The 14,074-nt window shown below is 42.9% G+C and overlaps 1 protein-coding gene across 9 annotated transcripts in view; it reads right to left on the bottom strand.

Moving 5' to 3' along the window:
• Window positions 1–14,074, bottom strand: part of LOC115164471 (CAP-Gly domain-containing linker protein 1) — a 48,153-nt gene that overhangs the window by 16,192 nt on the left and 17,887 nt on the right. For 6 of the 9 annotated variants that reach the window (XM_029716992.1, XM_029716993.1, XM_029716994.1 and 3 more), the window contains 11 exons: window positions 13,711–13,802; window positions 13,335–13,395; window positions 12,123–12,209; window positions 10,943–11,047; window positions 7,148–8,056; window positions 6,764–6,880; window positions 6,402–6,459; window positions 6,034–6,117; window positions 3,060–3,216; window positions 1,882–2,026; window positions 1,447–1,662 (listed from right to left, as the gene is read on the bottom strand). In XM_029716992.1, the coding sequence (XP_029572852.1) occupies window positions 1,447–1,662; window positions 1,882–2,026; window positions 3,060–3,216; window positions 6,034–6,117; window positions 6,402–6,459; window positions 6,764–6,880; window positions 7,148–8,056; window positions 10,943–11,047; window positions 12,123–12,209; window positions 13,335–13,395; window positions 13,711–13,802 (2,031 nt within the window). The remainder of the gene's footprint in view (window positions 1–1,446; window positions 1,663–1,881; window positions 2,027–3,059; window positions 3,217–6,033; window positions 6,118–6,401; window positions 6,460–6,763; window positions 6,881–7,147; window positions 8,057–10,942; window positions 11,048–12,122; window positions 12,210–13,334; window positions 13,396–13,710; window positions 13,803–14,074) is intronic. The other 3 variants (XM_029716998.1, XM_029716996.1, XM_029716997.1) reach the window with 3 other exon arrangements.

The following is a 14,074-nucleotide window of genomic DNA, read 5'->3' as shown; positions in this document are numbered from 1 at the left end:
GCAGAGCAGACACTACTAAAACGGATGTACCAATGAACATTCATTCTGGAAAATGAATGCTAAGGTTTGTCGCGCGCGCATTACGTTACCACGTATCGCTAGCAGCATTTAGTCAAATCAAGATTGTTATACTAGCTGTTTAGTCTGTTTTATAATGTGCAATAAGCATAAAACAATTATACAAGGAATTGGCAACTCTTTCTCATTTTGAGAAATAAGGTAGGCCACTTGATTTCAACATCTGAACAAAGTGGACAGGCTAGCATGCTGTTCAAACAGTTGGAGACGGACAGAAGGTTGTGTTCATAACAATTCAACTGTTTTGCCTTGTTAGCTGAATTCTGAGCTTGTGAAATTATACCTAGATCCAAGTTGGCTAAACTTCAAATATAAATACTAGCTGGCTACTCACCAGCATGTGGGATTGTGCTTGAGAGAATGTTTATGAGACCTGTGTTAATTAAGCAGTAAGGCCCGAGGGGGTGTGGTATATGGCCAATATACCACAGCTAAGGGCTGTTCTTTGGCACAACGCAACGCGGAGTGCCTGGATACAGCCCTTAGCCATGGTATATTGGCCATATATCACAAACCCCCGAGGTGCCTTATTGCTATTATAAACTGGTTACCAACGTAATTAGAGCAATGTTTTGTCACACCCATGGTATACGATCTGATATACCAAGGCTTTCGGCCAATCAGCATTCAGGGCTTGAACCACCCAGTTTAGAATTTGCTATAATGCCTGCTACATTATTAGTGAATATGCATTATGCATGGTTATGGTTAAATTTGTTACAAAATGGCCATTTTTATAGACAGACCTGAAATCCAGATCAGTGATTATTGCAACAATAAAAAAAGCAGGTACAACTATTTTGATCAAATCAATACATTATTAGTGGGTCTTATGGTTATGGAAGGCATATATTCAGCTTAGGTATAATTTCAAAAGCTCTGAATTCGTTAGATTATTGCTGACTGTCTTAAATGCAGTGTTTTTTACCTTTAATTGAACAACAAAGCTTATATATCGTGAATCGCCGATAAATTTGAAAAAAATTGAGATATGAGTTTTAGGTCATATCGCCCAGCCCTAATTAGAAGAAGTGAGGTGGTCTAATTATTATCAAGTGCACATCCATCCTGACCATAGACCACTTAAGGTAGCACTTTTATTTACTTGGAAACTACATGGTAAAATGGTCAATTACACAATAATAACCATGTCATTTCTGTACCGTAAATAAAGCGCTACCAACCTCTCATAGAAAGTGGATGGCAACATACTTGAAAAAAGTTCTCACAAAAAACATCAGTCAACCTAAAGCAACATAACTACAAAGCAGTCAAAATTGTCATTAGGGTAGATTTTTGTACCAAAAGACAGCACCTCCTGAGAACTTAAAACATGGTGGTCCTGATAATGATATGGTGGGTGCTCACCTGGGCTTTCTCCTTGTAAGGCTGCAGCTCGGCCACCAGCCTCTCCAGTTCCTGGGCCTTCTCCCTGGAGACACTCAGCTCCTGCTTGGTCTGGTCAGCCTGACCCTGCAGCTCCTTGAGCTGCCTGGCGTGGTCCTCTGAGGCCTGAGACAGGGCTTTCTGCTGGGAGGTCTGCAGCTCCTTGGCCTGGGCCTCACCCTGTAGCAAACTCTTCTCCTACACACAACATAAAGAGGGCAAGAGTAGCTAACAACATCAATCATTTGCTGTTTGAAAGGGGGAAAGTGGTAGAGTGAGGTATTCAGTGTTTATGGTAGAGACAGTAAAAAGTATATTCCTGAGAAGAAAAATGTATGCTGTTTTACAACAAACATCTAATCATCTACTTTATCCCGACCATCAACATCTCAAAGCCTTCACTGGGTGGTCACTCACCAGTTGTGTGATCTTCTCCTGCAGGTTGCTTAGCTGACCCTGATGCTCCTGCTCCTTCCGGGCCACTTCCTGTTGTTGTTGCTCCTCAGAATGTGCTCTCTGCTCCTTCTCCTCTGCAAGTTGAGTCTGTAAGTCTTCCAGCTTCCTAGGTAAGGGGAGGAGGGGGAGAGGGGGGTGACTCTCTGACCAAGTGAGACAGATGGCATTCAAACAAACCGGGGATTCATTGTAGGGGGCAGATTCAAATGTTTTTGGACAGAAACTGATGAACTGAAAACCAGGGTGATGGAAAGGTCAAACCTGCTTTAAGGATAATAATAACAACCCATGAAAACTACAGGATCATGGCAAGTTCAGTCAATAAATAAGTGATTATACACCGAGTATACCAAACATTAAGAACACCTTACTAATATTGAGTTGCACTACCCCACCCCCACACTGGAAACTGAAAAGCGTGAAAAACCCAGGAGCGTTGCAGTTCTTGACACAAACCATTGTGCATGACACCTACTACCATACCCTGTTCAAAGACACTTCAATATTTAATCTTGCCCATTCACCCTCAGAACAGAACACATATCAAATGTATTTATAAAGCCCTTTTTACATCAGCCAATGTCACAAAGTGCTGTACAGAATCCCAGCCTAAAACCCCAAACAGCAAGCAATGCAGATGTAGACGCACAGTGGCAAGGAAAAACTCCCTAGAAAGGCAGGAACCTAGGAAGAAACCTAGAGAGGAACCAGGCTTTGAGGGGTGGCCAGTCCTCTTCTGGCTGTGCCAGGTGGAGATTATAACAGAACATGGTTAAGATGTTCAAACGTTCATAGATGACCAGCAGGGTCATACAATCAATTGTCTCAAGACTTAAAAATCCTTATTTAACCTGTCTCCTCCCCTTCATCTACACTGATTGAAGTGGATTTAACAAGTGATATCAATAAGGGATCATAGCTTTCACTTGGATTCATCTGGTCAGTTTGTCATGGAAAGTGCAGGTGCTCTTAATGTTTTGTATACTCAGTGCATGTTCGACGGTTTTGTGCATCGTTGTCACACGCTCATTAAATATTGTCACTAGCGGTTAACCTGATTGTCGACGGTGAAAGTAAGCCAATCTATTTGCGTACGTTTGAGAACACCTTTGTTCGTGACATTTCATTTCATTGTGTACCTTTCTTTCTGAGTGAGGTCTTCATTCATTTTGGTAAGCTGTGCTGAACTGTCGCCTGATGACGTCATCATGTCTGAAATGTCACTTTGAAGCTTGGCCTTGTCGTTTACGAGCTGATCAAGCTTCTCCTCTCCAGCCTTTAGCTTCCTCTCCAGCCCTGGGTCAGAGGAAAACATCATTCAGTCAGGGGTAACAAGCCTCAGTCCACATACACAATCACTAGTGATGGGGGGGGGTTACAGTTGCATATCGTAATATTATTTTGGACGATATTATATTGATACTTTGACTACCAAGTATTGATCTGTAAAAAAAAATACATATGATGTGCTAGGTAGCGTTAGCTAGCATTAGTCAGCTGTACTAGCTTTTTCTCCATCTTCTTTTTAAATAGTGAGCCAATGTTTTCAGCACTTATTTCCATGACTGATCAAAACTCATTTTCTCATGCTCTCTCGTCTCTCTGCAGCAGAAATATAGTGAGCAATGTGTTTGGAACATCAAATTGCAATAAAATCGCAGTATTGAATCGCAATACATATAGAATCGTGAGAATCTGCACTGTTGGTTAAGGGCTTGTAAGTAGCATTTCACAGTAAGGTCTACACTTATGTGACAAATAAAGTTATTTAATTTGATTCGCAATACATATCGTATCGGCACCTAAGTATCGCAATAATATCGTATCGTGAGGTCCATTGCAATTCCCAGCCCTAACAAGCTAACATACTGTATCAGTGCATTTATATTTTCCAACGGGCCTATACATTTGGGTGAGGTTTTATTCTCGCCTCAGTAGCCTCGTATCACTGCCAAAAAGAAAAAAAAACATCTAGTGTTCAGCGAAATAACAACACAATGTCAAATACAGGTAGCCTAGTCAAATAATTAACATCCACTCACATTAACCGTTACTCTCTAGCAGGAAAACTTCACTCTTGACCAGACATTTAGAAACGTGACAATTTGAAAAATAAGCCACGGGAATTTTTTGAGCGAGAATAAAGACGACTTTCAAGCATAAAAGCAACAGATACCATTATTAAGAAGGGACTAGAAGCGTCTTATATGGTGAGCTACCGAGTGGCTAGGGCAGGCAAGCCCCATACTATTGTGGAGGACTTAATTCTTCCTGCTGCAGCGAATATGCTGCAGGCTGGGACAATGCTAGGAGAAAAGGCCCAAAAAACTATACAGACAATGCCTTCATCAAACATCATTGACATGGCAGGAGATGTTTTGAAACAATTACTGCTTCGCATACAAGCCAGTGAATTCTATGCGTTACAGCTGGAAGAGTCAACAGACGTGTTGGGCCTGGCACAGCTCCTGGTATATGTCCATTACGTTTATGAAGACAGAAGACATCCTCTTCTGCAAACCACTGGAAACCAGGACAGCATGAGAGGATATTTTTAAAGTATTGGACAGCTTTGTGACATCAAATGGAGTTTGGTGGTCAAGATGTTTTGGTATCTGTACTGATGGCTCAAAAGCCATGACTGGGAGACATAGTGAAGTGGTAACGCACGTGCAAGCAGTTGCTCCCGACGCCACTTGGGTACACTGCAGCATCCACCGAGAGGCTCTTGCTGCCAAGGGAATGCCTGACAGCTTGAAAGACATTTTGGACACTACAGTGAAAAATAGTTAACTCTGTTAAAGCAAGGCCCCTGAACTCTAGTGTATTTTCTGCACTATGCAATGATATGGGCAGCGACCATGTAATGCTTTTACAACATACAGAAGTGTGCTGGTTATCAAAGGCCAAAGTATTGACACGTTTTTTTTAAATTGAGAGACGAGCTTCAAGTCTTCTTTACTGACCATAATTTTCACTTGTCTGACCGATTGTATGATGACGAGTTTCTCACACAACTGGCCTATCTGGGTGATGTTTTTTCTCGCCTGAATGATCTGAATCTAGGATTACTGGGACTCTCCGCAACTATATTCAATGTGCGGGACAAACTTGAGGCTATGATTAAGAAGTTGTAGCTCTTCTCTGTCTGCATTAACAAGGACAACACACAGGTCTTTCCATCATTGTATGATTTTTTTGTGTTCAAATGAACTCAAGCTTACAGACAATGTCAAATGTGATATAGCGAAGCACCTGAGTGAGTTGGGTGCACAATTACACAGGTACTTTCCTGAAACGGATGACACAAACAACTGGATTCATTATCCCTTTCATGCCCTGCCTCCAGTCCACTTACTGTTATCTGAACAATAGAGCCTCATTGAAATTGCAACAAGTGGTTCTGTGAGAATTACATTTTATCTGAAGCCACTGCCATATTTCTGGATTGGGCTGCGCTCAGAGTATCCTGCCTTGGCAAATCGTGCTGTTAAAACACTGATGCCCTTTGCAACCACGTACCTATGTGATACTGGATTCTCAGCCCTCACTAGCATGAAAACTAAAATTATTTAAGACAGACTCTCTCCAATACAACCCAACATTGCAGAGTTATGTGCATCCTTTCAAGCACACCCTTCTCATTAACCTGTGGTGAGTTATTCACGATTTTCGATGAACAAATCAAGTTTTATATGTAAGATTGTTAAATAAAGAGAAAAATTGTTGATGATTATTATTATTATATTATTATTTGTGCCCTGGTCCTATAAGAGCTCTTTGTCACTTCCCATGAGCCGGGTTGTGACAAAAACTCACACTCATTCTTATGTTTAATAAATGTATCGTATAGTGTGTGTGGCAGGCTTACAATGATGGCAGAAAACATTTGAGAGTGCTCTGACCCTGGTGCTAGAGGGGGTACGGCAGCTGGAGGTTGAACGTTTGAAGGGGTACGGGACTATAAAAAGTTTGGGAACCACTATCTACCAGAAACACTACAACAAAAAAAGCAGGTTTGGAGACCCCTGGTGTAGGTCACACAACAATGTATGTAGGGAGAAGCTGTGTGTACTGTAGGTTAAGAACCACAGCGCTGGCCAATGTTCTGACCTGCAAGTTGGCTTCTAAGAGCCTCTGATTCGGTGGAGAGCGATGTGCACTGCTCTTCTTTTTCGTCAAGCTTCTGAAGCAACTCTGAAAGAGAGAATTAAGAGACTGACACTATTAGCTTGCATCATTCAAGCGCTTAGCACCATGCAGCACAAATACATGTACTAATCTACTGTGTACTGCCTGGCCCTGTGGACCAATATAATACATTATTTTTTATAAAAACCACGTCATTCAATTAGCTTCAAGTCAACATTTTGTCTCTAGGAATATGATACGCCTTGCTGATAAAAACACATGTAACCCAAGTCATAAGAAAACCAAGACTAACGTTACAGGACCAACATGGTCAAAGTAAATATATTTACCTTGCATAGTTTGTGTTGACTTAGTCTGATCGTCTGTGCTTTCTGACAGTTTTTGTTTCTGAGGAAATAAAACTTTGATGAATACATCCGTGCATGCGTTAGTCAGAAAAGTATTCCATGGCAATCCTCAAAATGGTTGCCAATTACTAATGTTATACACAAGTTTCATCATAAGTGTATAATTGAAAGTCTACCTATAGGTACACTTTGTATCATTCCCATGAAAACAAAAAGCTAGCATTTCAATACTATGCTCTTCCTTACCTGACCTTACCTTAAGCCCTACAGTCCCATCAGTCATGCAAGGCCACCCACTCCTATTCCCTGGCTCCTCACCACCCCACATAAGCGCTAATACTCACCAGGTTGCCCAGCTCTTGCTCCAGAGAGCCCGTGTTCTGCTGCACAGAGGTCAGGCTCTGCTGCAAGGAGAGTATCTCCTGCTGCCTGCCCTCCAGCTCAGAGCTCAACTCACTGACCTACAGCCACAGGCCAGGGCGTGACACCATGGACATGGAGGATATTTTTTGGGGGGGAATGAATGAGTGACATTATGAATACAAAGGACAAACTAAAAATGAATCTAATTAAAACAAAGTAATGACTTTGAAGGTAAGGGTAAATCATAACATGACATACCAGTTGTATTTATTTCATGCCTATATTTCTGGAAAAATCACATGGACGTAAAATAGAAACTGGATACGGTCATGGACAATGGGAGGATGGTATGGGTATGGACCTACCTTGTTGCCCTGTGAGCAAGCTTGTCTCTGGGCCTCCTCCAGCTGGGTCCTCAGACTCTGGAGCTCTTGGTTACCTTGGCCTGCCTGGGAGCGCAGAGCCTCCATAGCTGCCACCTGCTCCTGGACCTCCTTGGCCCTGTCCTGGGTCTGCTGGACTAGCTTGGCCTCCTGCTCCTCCAATTCCTTTACCTTCAGCTCAGCAGTGTGCAGTTTGACTAGCACATCCTCCATCTCCACCAGGTGCTGCTCCTCAGCACTCTCCACACTGGACCGCAGGCTCTCCTCCAGGCCCTCCTTCTTCTCTGACATGACCAGCAGCTGTTTGTTGAGCTCCCCCGTCTCCTGTGCCCGGGCTGCAGCCTCTGCCACACACCTGGCCCCAGCCTCTTCCAGTGCCTGCTTGTGCTCCACCTTCAGCCTCTCCAGGGCACTCTTGGTCTCCACCAGCTCTGTCACCTGGGAGCCAGCCCCTTTGCTGAAGGAAACCTTCATCTCCTCCATGGCCTGCTGGTGTGAGGCGATGGCAGATTCCAGCTTAGAGCTCCACAGCTCTATGATGTCTGCATTCTCCTTCTCGTTCTGGCTGACGCGCAGCTTCAACTGCTCATTGTCAGTGGAAATCTTGGTGGATGAGACTTGGAGCTGGGCCATTGCCTCACTGTGTGCCTTCTCCTCCGCTGCCAGCTTCTCCCTCATCCCGGCAAGCTCAACCCGTTGCTGGTCTTCCTGAGAAGCCAGCTGAGCCCTCAGAGAGCTCACCTCCTCCAGGAGAGGGGAGGTAGTGGAGTCAGAGCCCTCTGACTCTTGCTGGGCCTCCAGACGCAGCCGCAGGTCATCCACCTCCCTGGTCCTCAGCACCAGGTCCCTCTCCAGCTCCATTATGCGGGACTTCTCTGAAACCGTGGCCACCTATGGGACGGCACAACTCTGGCTCAAACAAAACTGTGTTCTTCAACTTTTGGAAACATTGTGATTGTACATGTACTGACAGGAAAAAACGGGTAGCTGTTGAATGCCCCTGCCATCAGACAGGTCTACGGGGAGGAATCTTTTTCAAAGAGGGTCCTATAGAAACAGATGTCCACCATAGTTGCAGTAGTAGCGCAAAGCAAGTAAACAGTTACATAGGATGCCTACAGTTCAAATATTACACTGCTCTCTAGTGGATATAAAATGAAACCATATTCCTCACACGTAATTCTTGTGTATTGAACTACGCTCCCCAAGTGCTGCAGCATCTACTGGTTTTCATCCTTACCTTTTAATCAGGGGTCGATTTAGACCAGAATAAAACCAGATAGACTTTCTCGCCAACTATATATCAACCTATTAATTAAGTACCGGGGGAAAAGAAAACCAGTAGACTACGGCTCTTGAGAATGGCAGTTGAATACCCCTGCATTGGCTGACACCCCTGAGGGAAGCACAGACGAATTGCTAAGGGATGGGAGTAGGAGAGAGACTTACAAGAGGCGGGGGATACTAGATGGGCAGGGCAATTGGGGGGGTGGGACAAAGGACCACTGGGAATAAGGGACGGTTGTATATAGGGGTGCTGTCTGGCTACCATGTGCTAACAGCAAAGTCGTTGAGACTGTGTGCTAACTGTGAGCAGCGGAACACATGGAGAAAGAGGCAAAAGAATCAGACGGCTTTGCCGTTCTCTGGCTAAAACCTAATCTAAAAAGAACAGAATTGTTGTATAGTTAAACTAAAAGTATAGTAAAAAAAATAACCCTGATGTTTTCAAGTGTTTTCAGTGACAGCAGTAAAGTGGTTAAGACTGCTGTACTGGTGACACACAGGAATGTGAATGGTTCATGTTTGACAAAATGGGAAGAAAATGAAAGCCTGCATAAGATGCTGCATATTATAAAGCAACTTTGACATTGGTTCTTGGAACAACAGATAAGGCCAATAGATAATATTAGTTGCTAGCAAGTAAAAAGATTATACAACTACACCATTCAATGTTTTCTCAGTGACATTCAAATGCAGCTACAGTGCCTTCAGAAAGTATTCATACCCCCTGACTTATTCCACTTTGTTGTTACAACCCAAATTGTTCTTTCACCCATCTACACACAATACCCCATAATGACAGTAAAAACATGTTTTTAGAAAATGTTTCAAATGTATTGAAAATGAAATACAGAAATCTCATTTACATAAGTATTCACACCCCTGAGTCAGCGAATACAGCTGTTAGTCTTTCTGGGTAAGTCTAAGAGCTTTGCACACCTGGATTGTACAATATTTGCACATTATTCTTTAAAAAAATATTCTAGCTCTGTCACGTTGGTTGTTGATCATTGCTAGACAGCCATTTATAAGTCTAACCATAGATGTTTAAGCCGATTTCAGTCAAAACAGTAACTAGGCCGCTCAGGAACATTCAATGTCATCTTGGCAAGCACCTCCAGTGTATATTTGGCCTTGAGTTTAAGGTTATTGTCCTGCTGAAAGGTGAATTTGTCTCCCAGTGTCTGTTGGAAAGCAGACTGAACCAAGCTTTCCTCTAGGATTTGCTTAGCTCTATTCCATTTATTTTTATCCCCCCAAAAAACTCCCTAGTCCTTGCCGATGACAAGCATACCCATAACATGATGCAGCCACCACCAAGCTTGAAAATATGAAGAGTAGTATTTGCCACATTTGTTGCAGTTTTACTTTAGTGCCTTATTGCAAACAGGATGCATATTTTTTAATTGTTTTATTCTGTACTGGCTTCCATTTCACTTTATTATTTAGGTTAGTATTGTGGAATAACTCCAATGTTGTTGATTCATCCTCACTTCTCCCCCATCACAGCCATTAAAACTCTGCAACTGTTTTAAAGTCACCATTGGCATCATGGTAAAATCCCTGAGCGGTTTCCTTCCTCTCCGGCAACTGAGTTAGAAAGGACGCCTGTATCTTTGTAGAGACTGGGTGTATTGATACACGATCCAAAGCCTAATAACTTCATTATGCTCAAAAGGATATTCAATGTTTGATTTTTTTATTTATTTACCCATCTACCAATAGGTATTTATTAGGATCCCTATTAGCCGCTGCAGAGACATCAGCTACTCTTCCTGGAGTCCACATGAAACATGACATTATACAGAACATTATAAGTCAAGGACTGAAATACATCCAATATAAAACGCCCTTCTTTGCGAGGCATTGGAAAACCTATCTGGTCTTTGAGGTTGAATCTGTGTTTGAAATTCACTGCTCGACTGAGGGACCTTACAGATAATTGTATTTGTGGAGTTCAAATATGAGGTAGTCATTCAAAAATCACATTAAACACTATAATGGCACACAGAGTGAGTCCATGCAACTTTTGACTTATTATGAAAATGTGTTTACTCCTGAACTTATTTAGGCTAGCCATAACAAAGGGGATGAATACTTATTGACTCAAGACATTTCAGCTTTTCATTTTTAATTCATTTGTAAAAATTTCTCAAAACATAATTCCACTTTGACATTATACAGTTATTGTGTGTAGGCCAGTGACCAAAAAAAATCTAAATTTAATCGATTTTAAATTCAGGCTGTAACAGAACAAGGTGTGAAAAAAAGTCAAGGGGTGTGAATACTTTCTGAAGGCACTGTAAATATTGACTCCTACTGTTCCCAACCCTCTAAGGCAGAAAAGGTCAGAAAAACAGCATATGGAAGCCAGTGCTACAGGTATCTGGAGATCCTCTGTACCCCATCCCAAGATTTTCAACATTACCCTGGCCCCATCCCCACTCCACCCCTCTTTCTAAACGCAGAGCTATGTAGAGCAAGATCCATTACCCTAGTGTCTTCTAACTCTCTCTGGAGTTTCTCAGCTTTGGTCTTTTCAAAGAGCAGGCTCTGTTCAAGCTCCTTAATGTGGGCATGCTCCAGTTTGGTCTGCGTCTGTTAGTAAAGAAGGGAGAGGAAGAGAACACAACCAGTGCCACTATCACATGCCAGCCCAACACAGAGAGGAAGAGGGAGGTGGGAAGATCTGCGGGTGGGTGGAGGAGGGTGTGGAGGGAGGTGGAGTGGGGATATGGAGGGGAAGGGTACCCCATGCCTAGCACAGGTGAGCATTGGGGATGTTGCTGAAGGAAGGTGATGTGAGGATATGGGAGAAGGAGCAAGGGAAATGGGGAGATGTGTTATGCTTATGGGTATGCAGAGGAATACATGCAGAATGACCTGGTGAACCACGACAGGGACAGACTATGAAGGAATGCATAGAGTCATGTGTGAACTGAGTGAGTGAGCTGGCAAATGAGTGAAAATCTAAATGGAGGAGACCCCACGCTTTACTCCATGACATGGAAGGCCTTCGTGCACAGAAAAGGGACAGCAACTCTGCTCTCTCTCTCTTTTGTGATTTCTCCCATTTGTAAAGATCACTGATCAGTAGATCAATAAAAAAATACCAAAAACCCATGTACATTTATAAACAACTTAGAACAGACAAAATCAGTAAACACTGTAGAATATGGATATATGCAAAAATATATAAAATGGACTTGTACTCTTATAATGTAGGCCCCACCCTCTGATAAACACCTCCCCCCTCCCAAAACTGATACATTAAGTTTAATATTAAGGTTAAAATGCCCCTAATAATTCAATGCTACCAAGTGCAGAACATTTACTTTGGATTTCAACAGATTGCAATGGGAAGGTCAGAGGTCAAGCCTGTGACTAGGCTGTGAGATGGTGGAGGGGAGCATCTCCAGTGGTTCCATGCTTAGCACTGGGCCAACATGAAGGACAGGGGGAGGAGAGGAAACAGAAGCAGTAACATCACTGATTGAAGTAGGTAGAGGACAACATTAGTACACCATCAACTGTTGCCGTGTTGGTTTGGTTTTAGGTTTTTTTTGTAAGTTTGTTTTTAAAAGCTGCATGCATGTGCTTAATACATTTGTTGCAGTAATTAGTACACAGACCGTTAGTACGCAAACAAAATAAGATAAAAAAGGGGTATTACTTCTAACCCTGTGGCACTCATTTTTAAAGAGAATGTTTGTAGTGGAATGCCTTCAGGGTAATTGGGATGGTCCCGATTGTAGTGGCACTGTGGGATAGATAATGACAAATCATGTTCATGTTAACAGCCACCCTGAGCCCACTTGCTTTCGAGTCTCTGCTCCGTAACCAAAGATATGGGTTGCCAAGGGAGAGGCAGAAATAGTTTGTTTTCCTCCCCCAAAATTGCCCACCTTTCCTCATTCCCATCAAATAGAACTAGAGAGATGTGTTGGGGAACAACACTGTGCTAACCTTAGTCTGATGTACCACTGGTATTTTCTAATTTCTTACATAGTCATGAAATGAGAAAGACCTCCAGATTTGTGCAGATCGGCCTGAGAAAGGCACTGCGCAAATTTGGAATAGTAGTTTGGGGGCGTTATTTGTAGATCAGCGAGTCTGCGCAGTGCCATGCTCAGGCTGACCCTCTACAATGCGCAGTAGCATGACTTCATGGATACTAGAAGCGCATGAGAGCCAGGCTCAGTCAGATCTGATTCTGACACAACCCTGCTCCATGTGGGAATGGATGACCTTGCTGTCACTTGTGAATGCCATCAGCACCATAGAGAGAATGAGATTTCAGTCAGAGTCTCATTTTACAGGGCATATGAGATGGCTGTGGGCAATGGGCAGGACGGATCTCTGGTCTACGTAGACAGACAGGAGAGAATATGTAATGCTCAGTCCTTGGCATACTAGACTAAGGAGATGTCACTGATCACTACCCTGCCAACTTAGAATCACAAGCCGAAGGCCAAACTGTTGATCTAATGCATACAGAGTATCTAAATAGTGACCTTCGGTAAGATATATTAATTCCTTACGTTAGAAACTATAAGACACATTCTGCACCACTCTAACCTCAGGGATCGGGAGCAGGGATGTTGCAGAGTGGCTTAATTCCAGAGAGGAAATCCAGTCTGCATTGTCATCAAAACGCTTTTACCTCGAAATGTCCCAATTTGACAAGACAGGAAGTTTCAACGGCAGTCCTGATGAGCGTTGGTGTACTTCTGATACACCTCAGCATCAAAGTGATTCATTCCAGTCGCTTAGGGGCAGATTTCGACTCGAGATAGGGGCATGTGAATCAAAGATTCTACTCTGTGCATACAAAGGAAAGCCGTATACATATTTCTGGAGTGTGTGTAGAACAGTGTGTGTTTACCTCCAGATCGCCTTTGGTAATGCAAGCTTCCTCCACGCGAAACTGAAGGTCCTCCACCTTTCTATCACACAGAGGACACTTCATATTATAGTTCAGAAACATTGAACACAAGAGGTCTGAAAAGGAATCATGGGTCAAGAGGTCTGAAAAAGCGTTTCAAATCTGAATTTGGAATCAAATTCTAGGTTCTAAATTCAACACTCCACTGTGGAGATTGGATACGCATACTTCATCTGCCCCCCCCCCCTTTTCCTTTTGTGATACTGTGCTGATAATCTTAGAAACACATATTTCCACCATCAGAACATAGTTACATCCATAGTAAGACCCCATGCCCCCAGGTCTCTTGTCACCCCACACCCCTCTGAAGCCTCACCTTTTCTCCTCCTCCAGCTGATTGAGCAGCTCAACCTTCTCCTTGTCAGCAGCCTCCACCAGGGTGCGTAACTGGTCCATCTTGGCCTCCATCTTCACATGATACACATGAATATGCATTAATTAAACAGGTCATGAATATAGGTCCTGAGACACCCAAGAAAAAACTATATTATTATCAAGGCAGCTATGCATCCGGCAGCTGGCTGTAAAAACACAATCCTGTTTTTTATTTTACAGTGTTGAGCATTGACAGCAGATGGCAGTGCAGAGGTTTATGTGATATGAGTGTTTGATTGAGGTACAGCACTAAGGTGTTTTCATGGCGCCAGGTTTGTCATTGTCATGCATGACATAATACACTT

This window comes from Salmo trutta, chromosome 27 (assembly GCF_901001165.1).
Source record: "Salmo trutta chromosome 27, fSalTru1.1, whole genome shotgun sequence".
In the NCBI taxonomy this organism is placed as follows: domain Eukaryota; kingdom Metazoa; phylum Chordata; class Actinopteri; order Salmoniformes; family Salmonidae; genus Salmo; species Salmo trutta.
The sequence above is the reverse complement of the archived record's forward strand: the minus strand, read 5'-3'. Positions and strand labels throughout refer to the sequence as shown.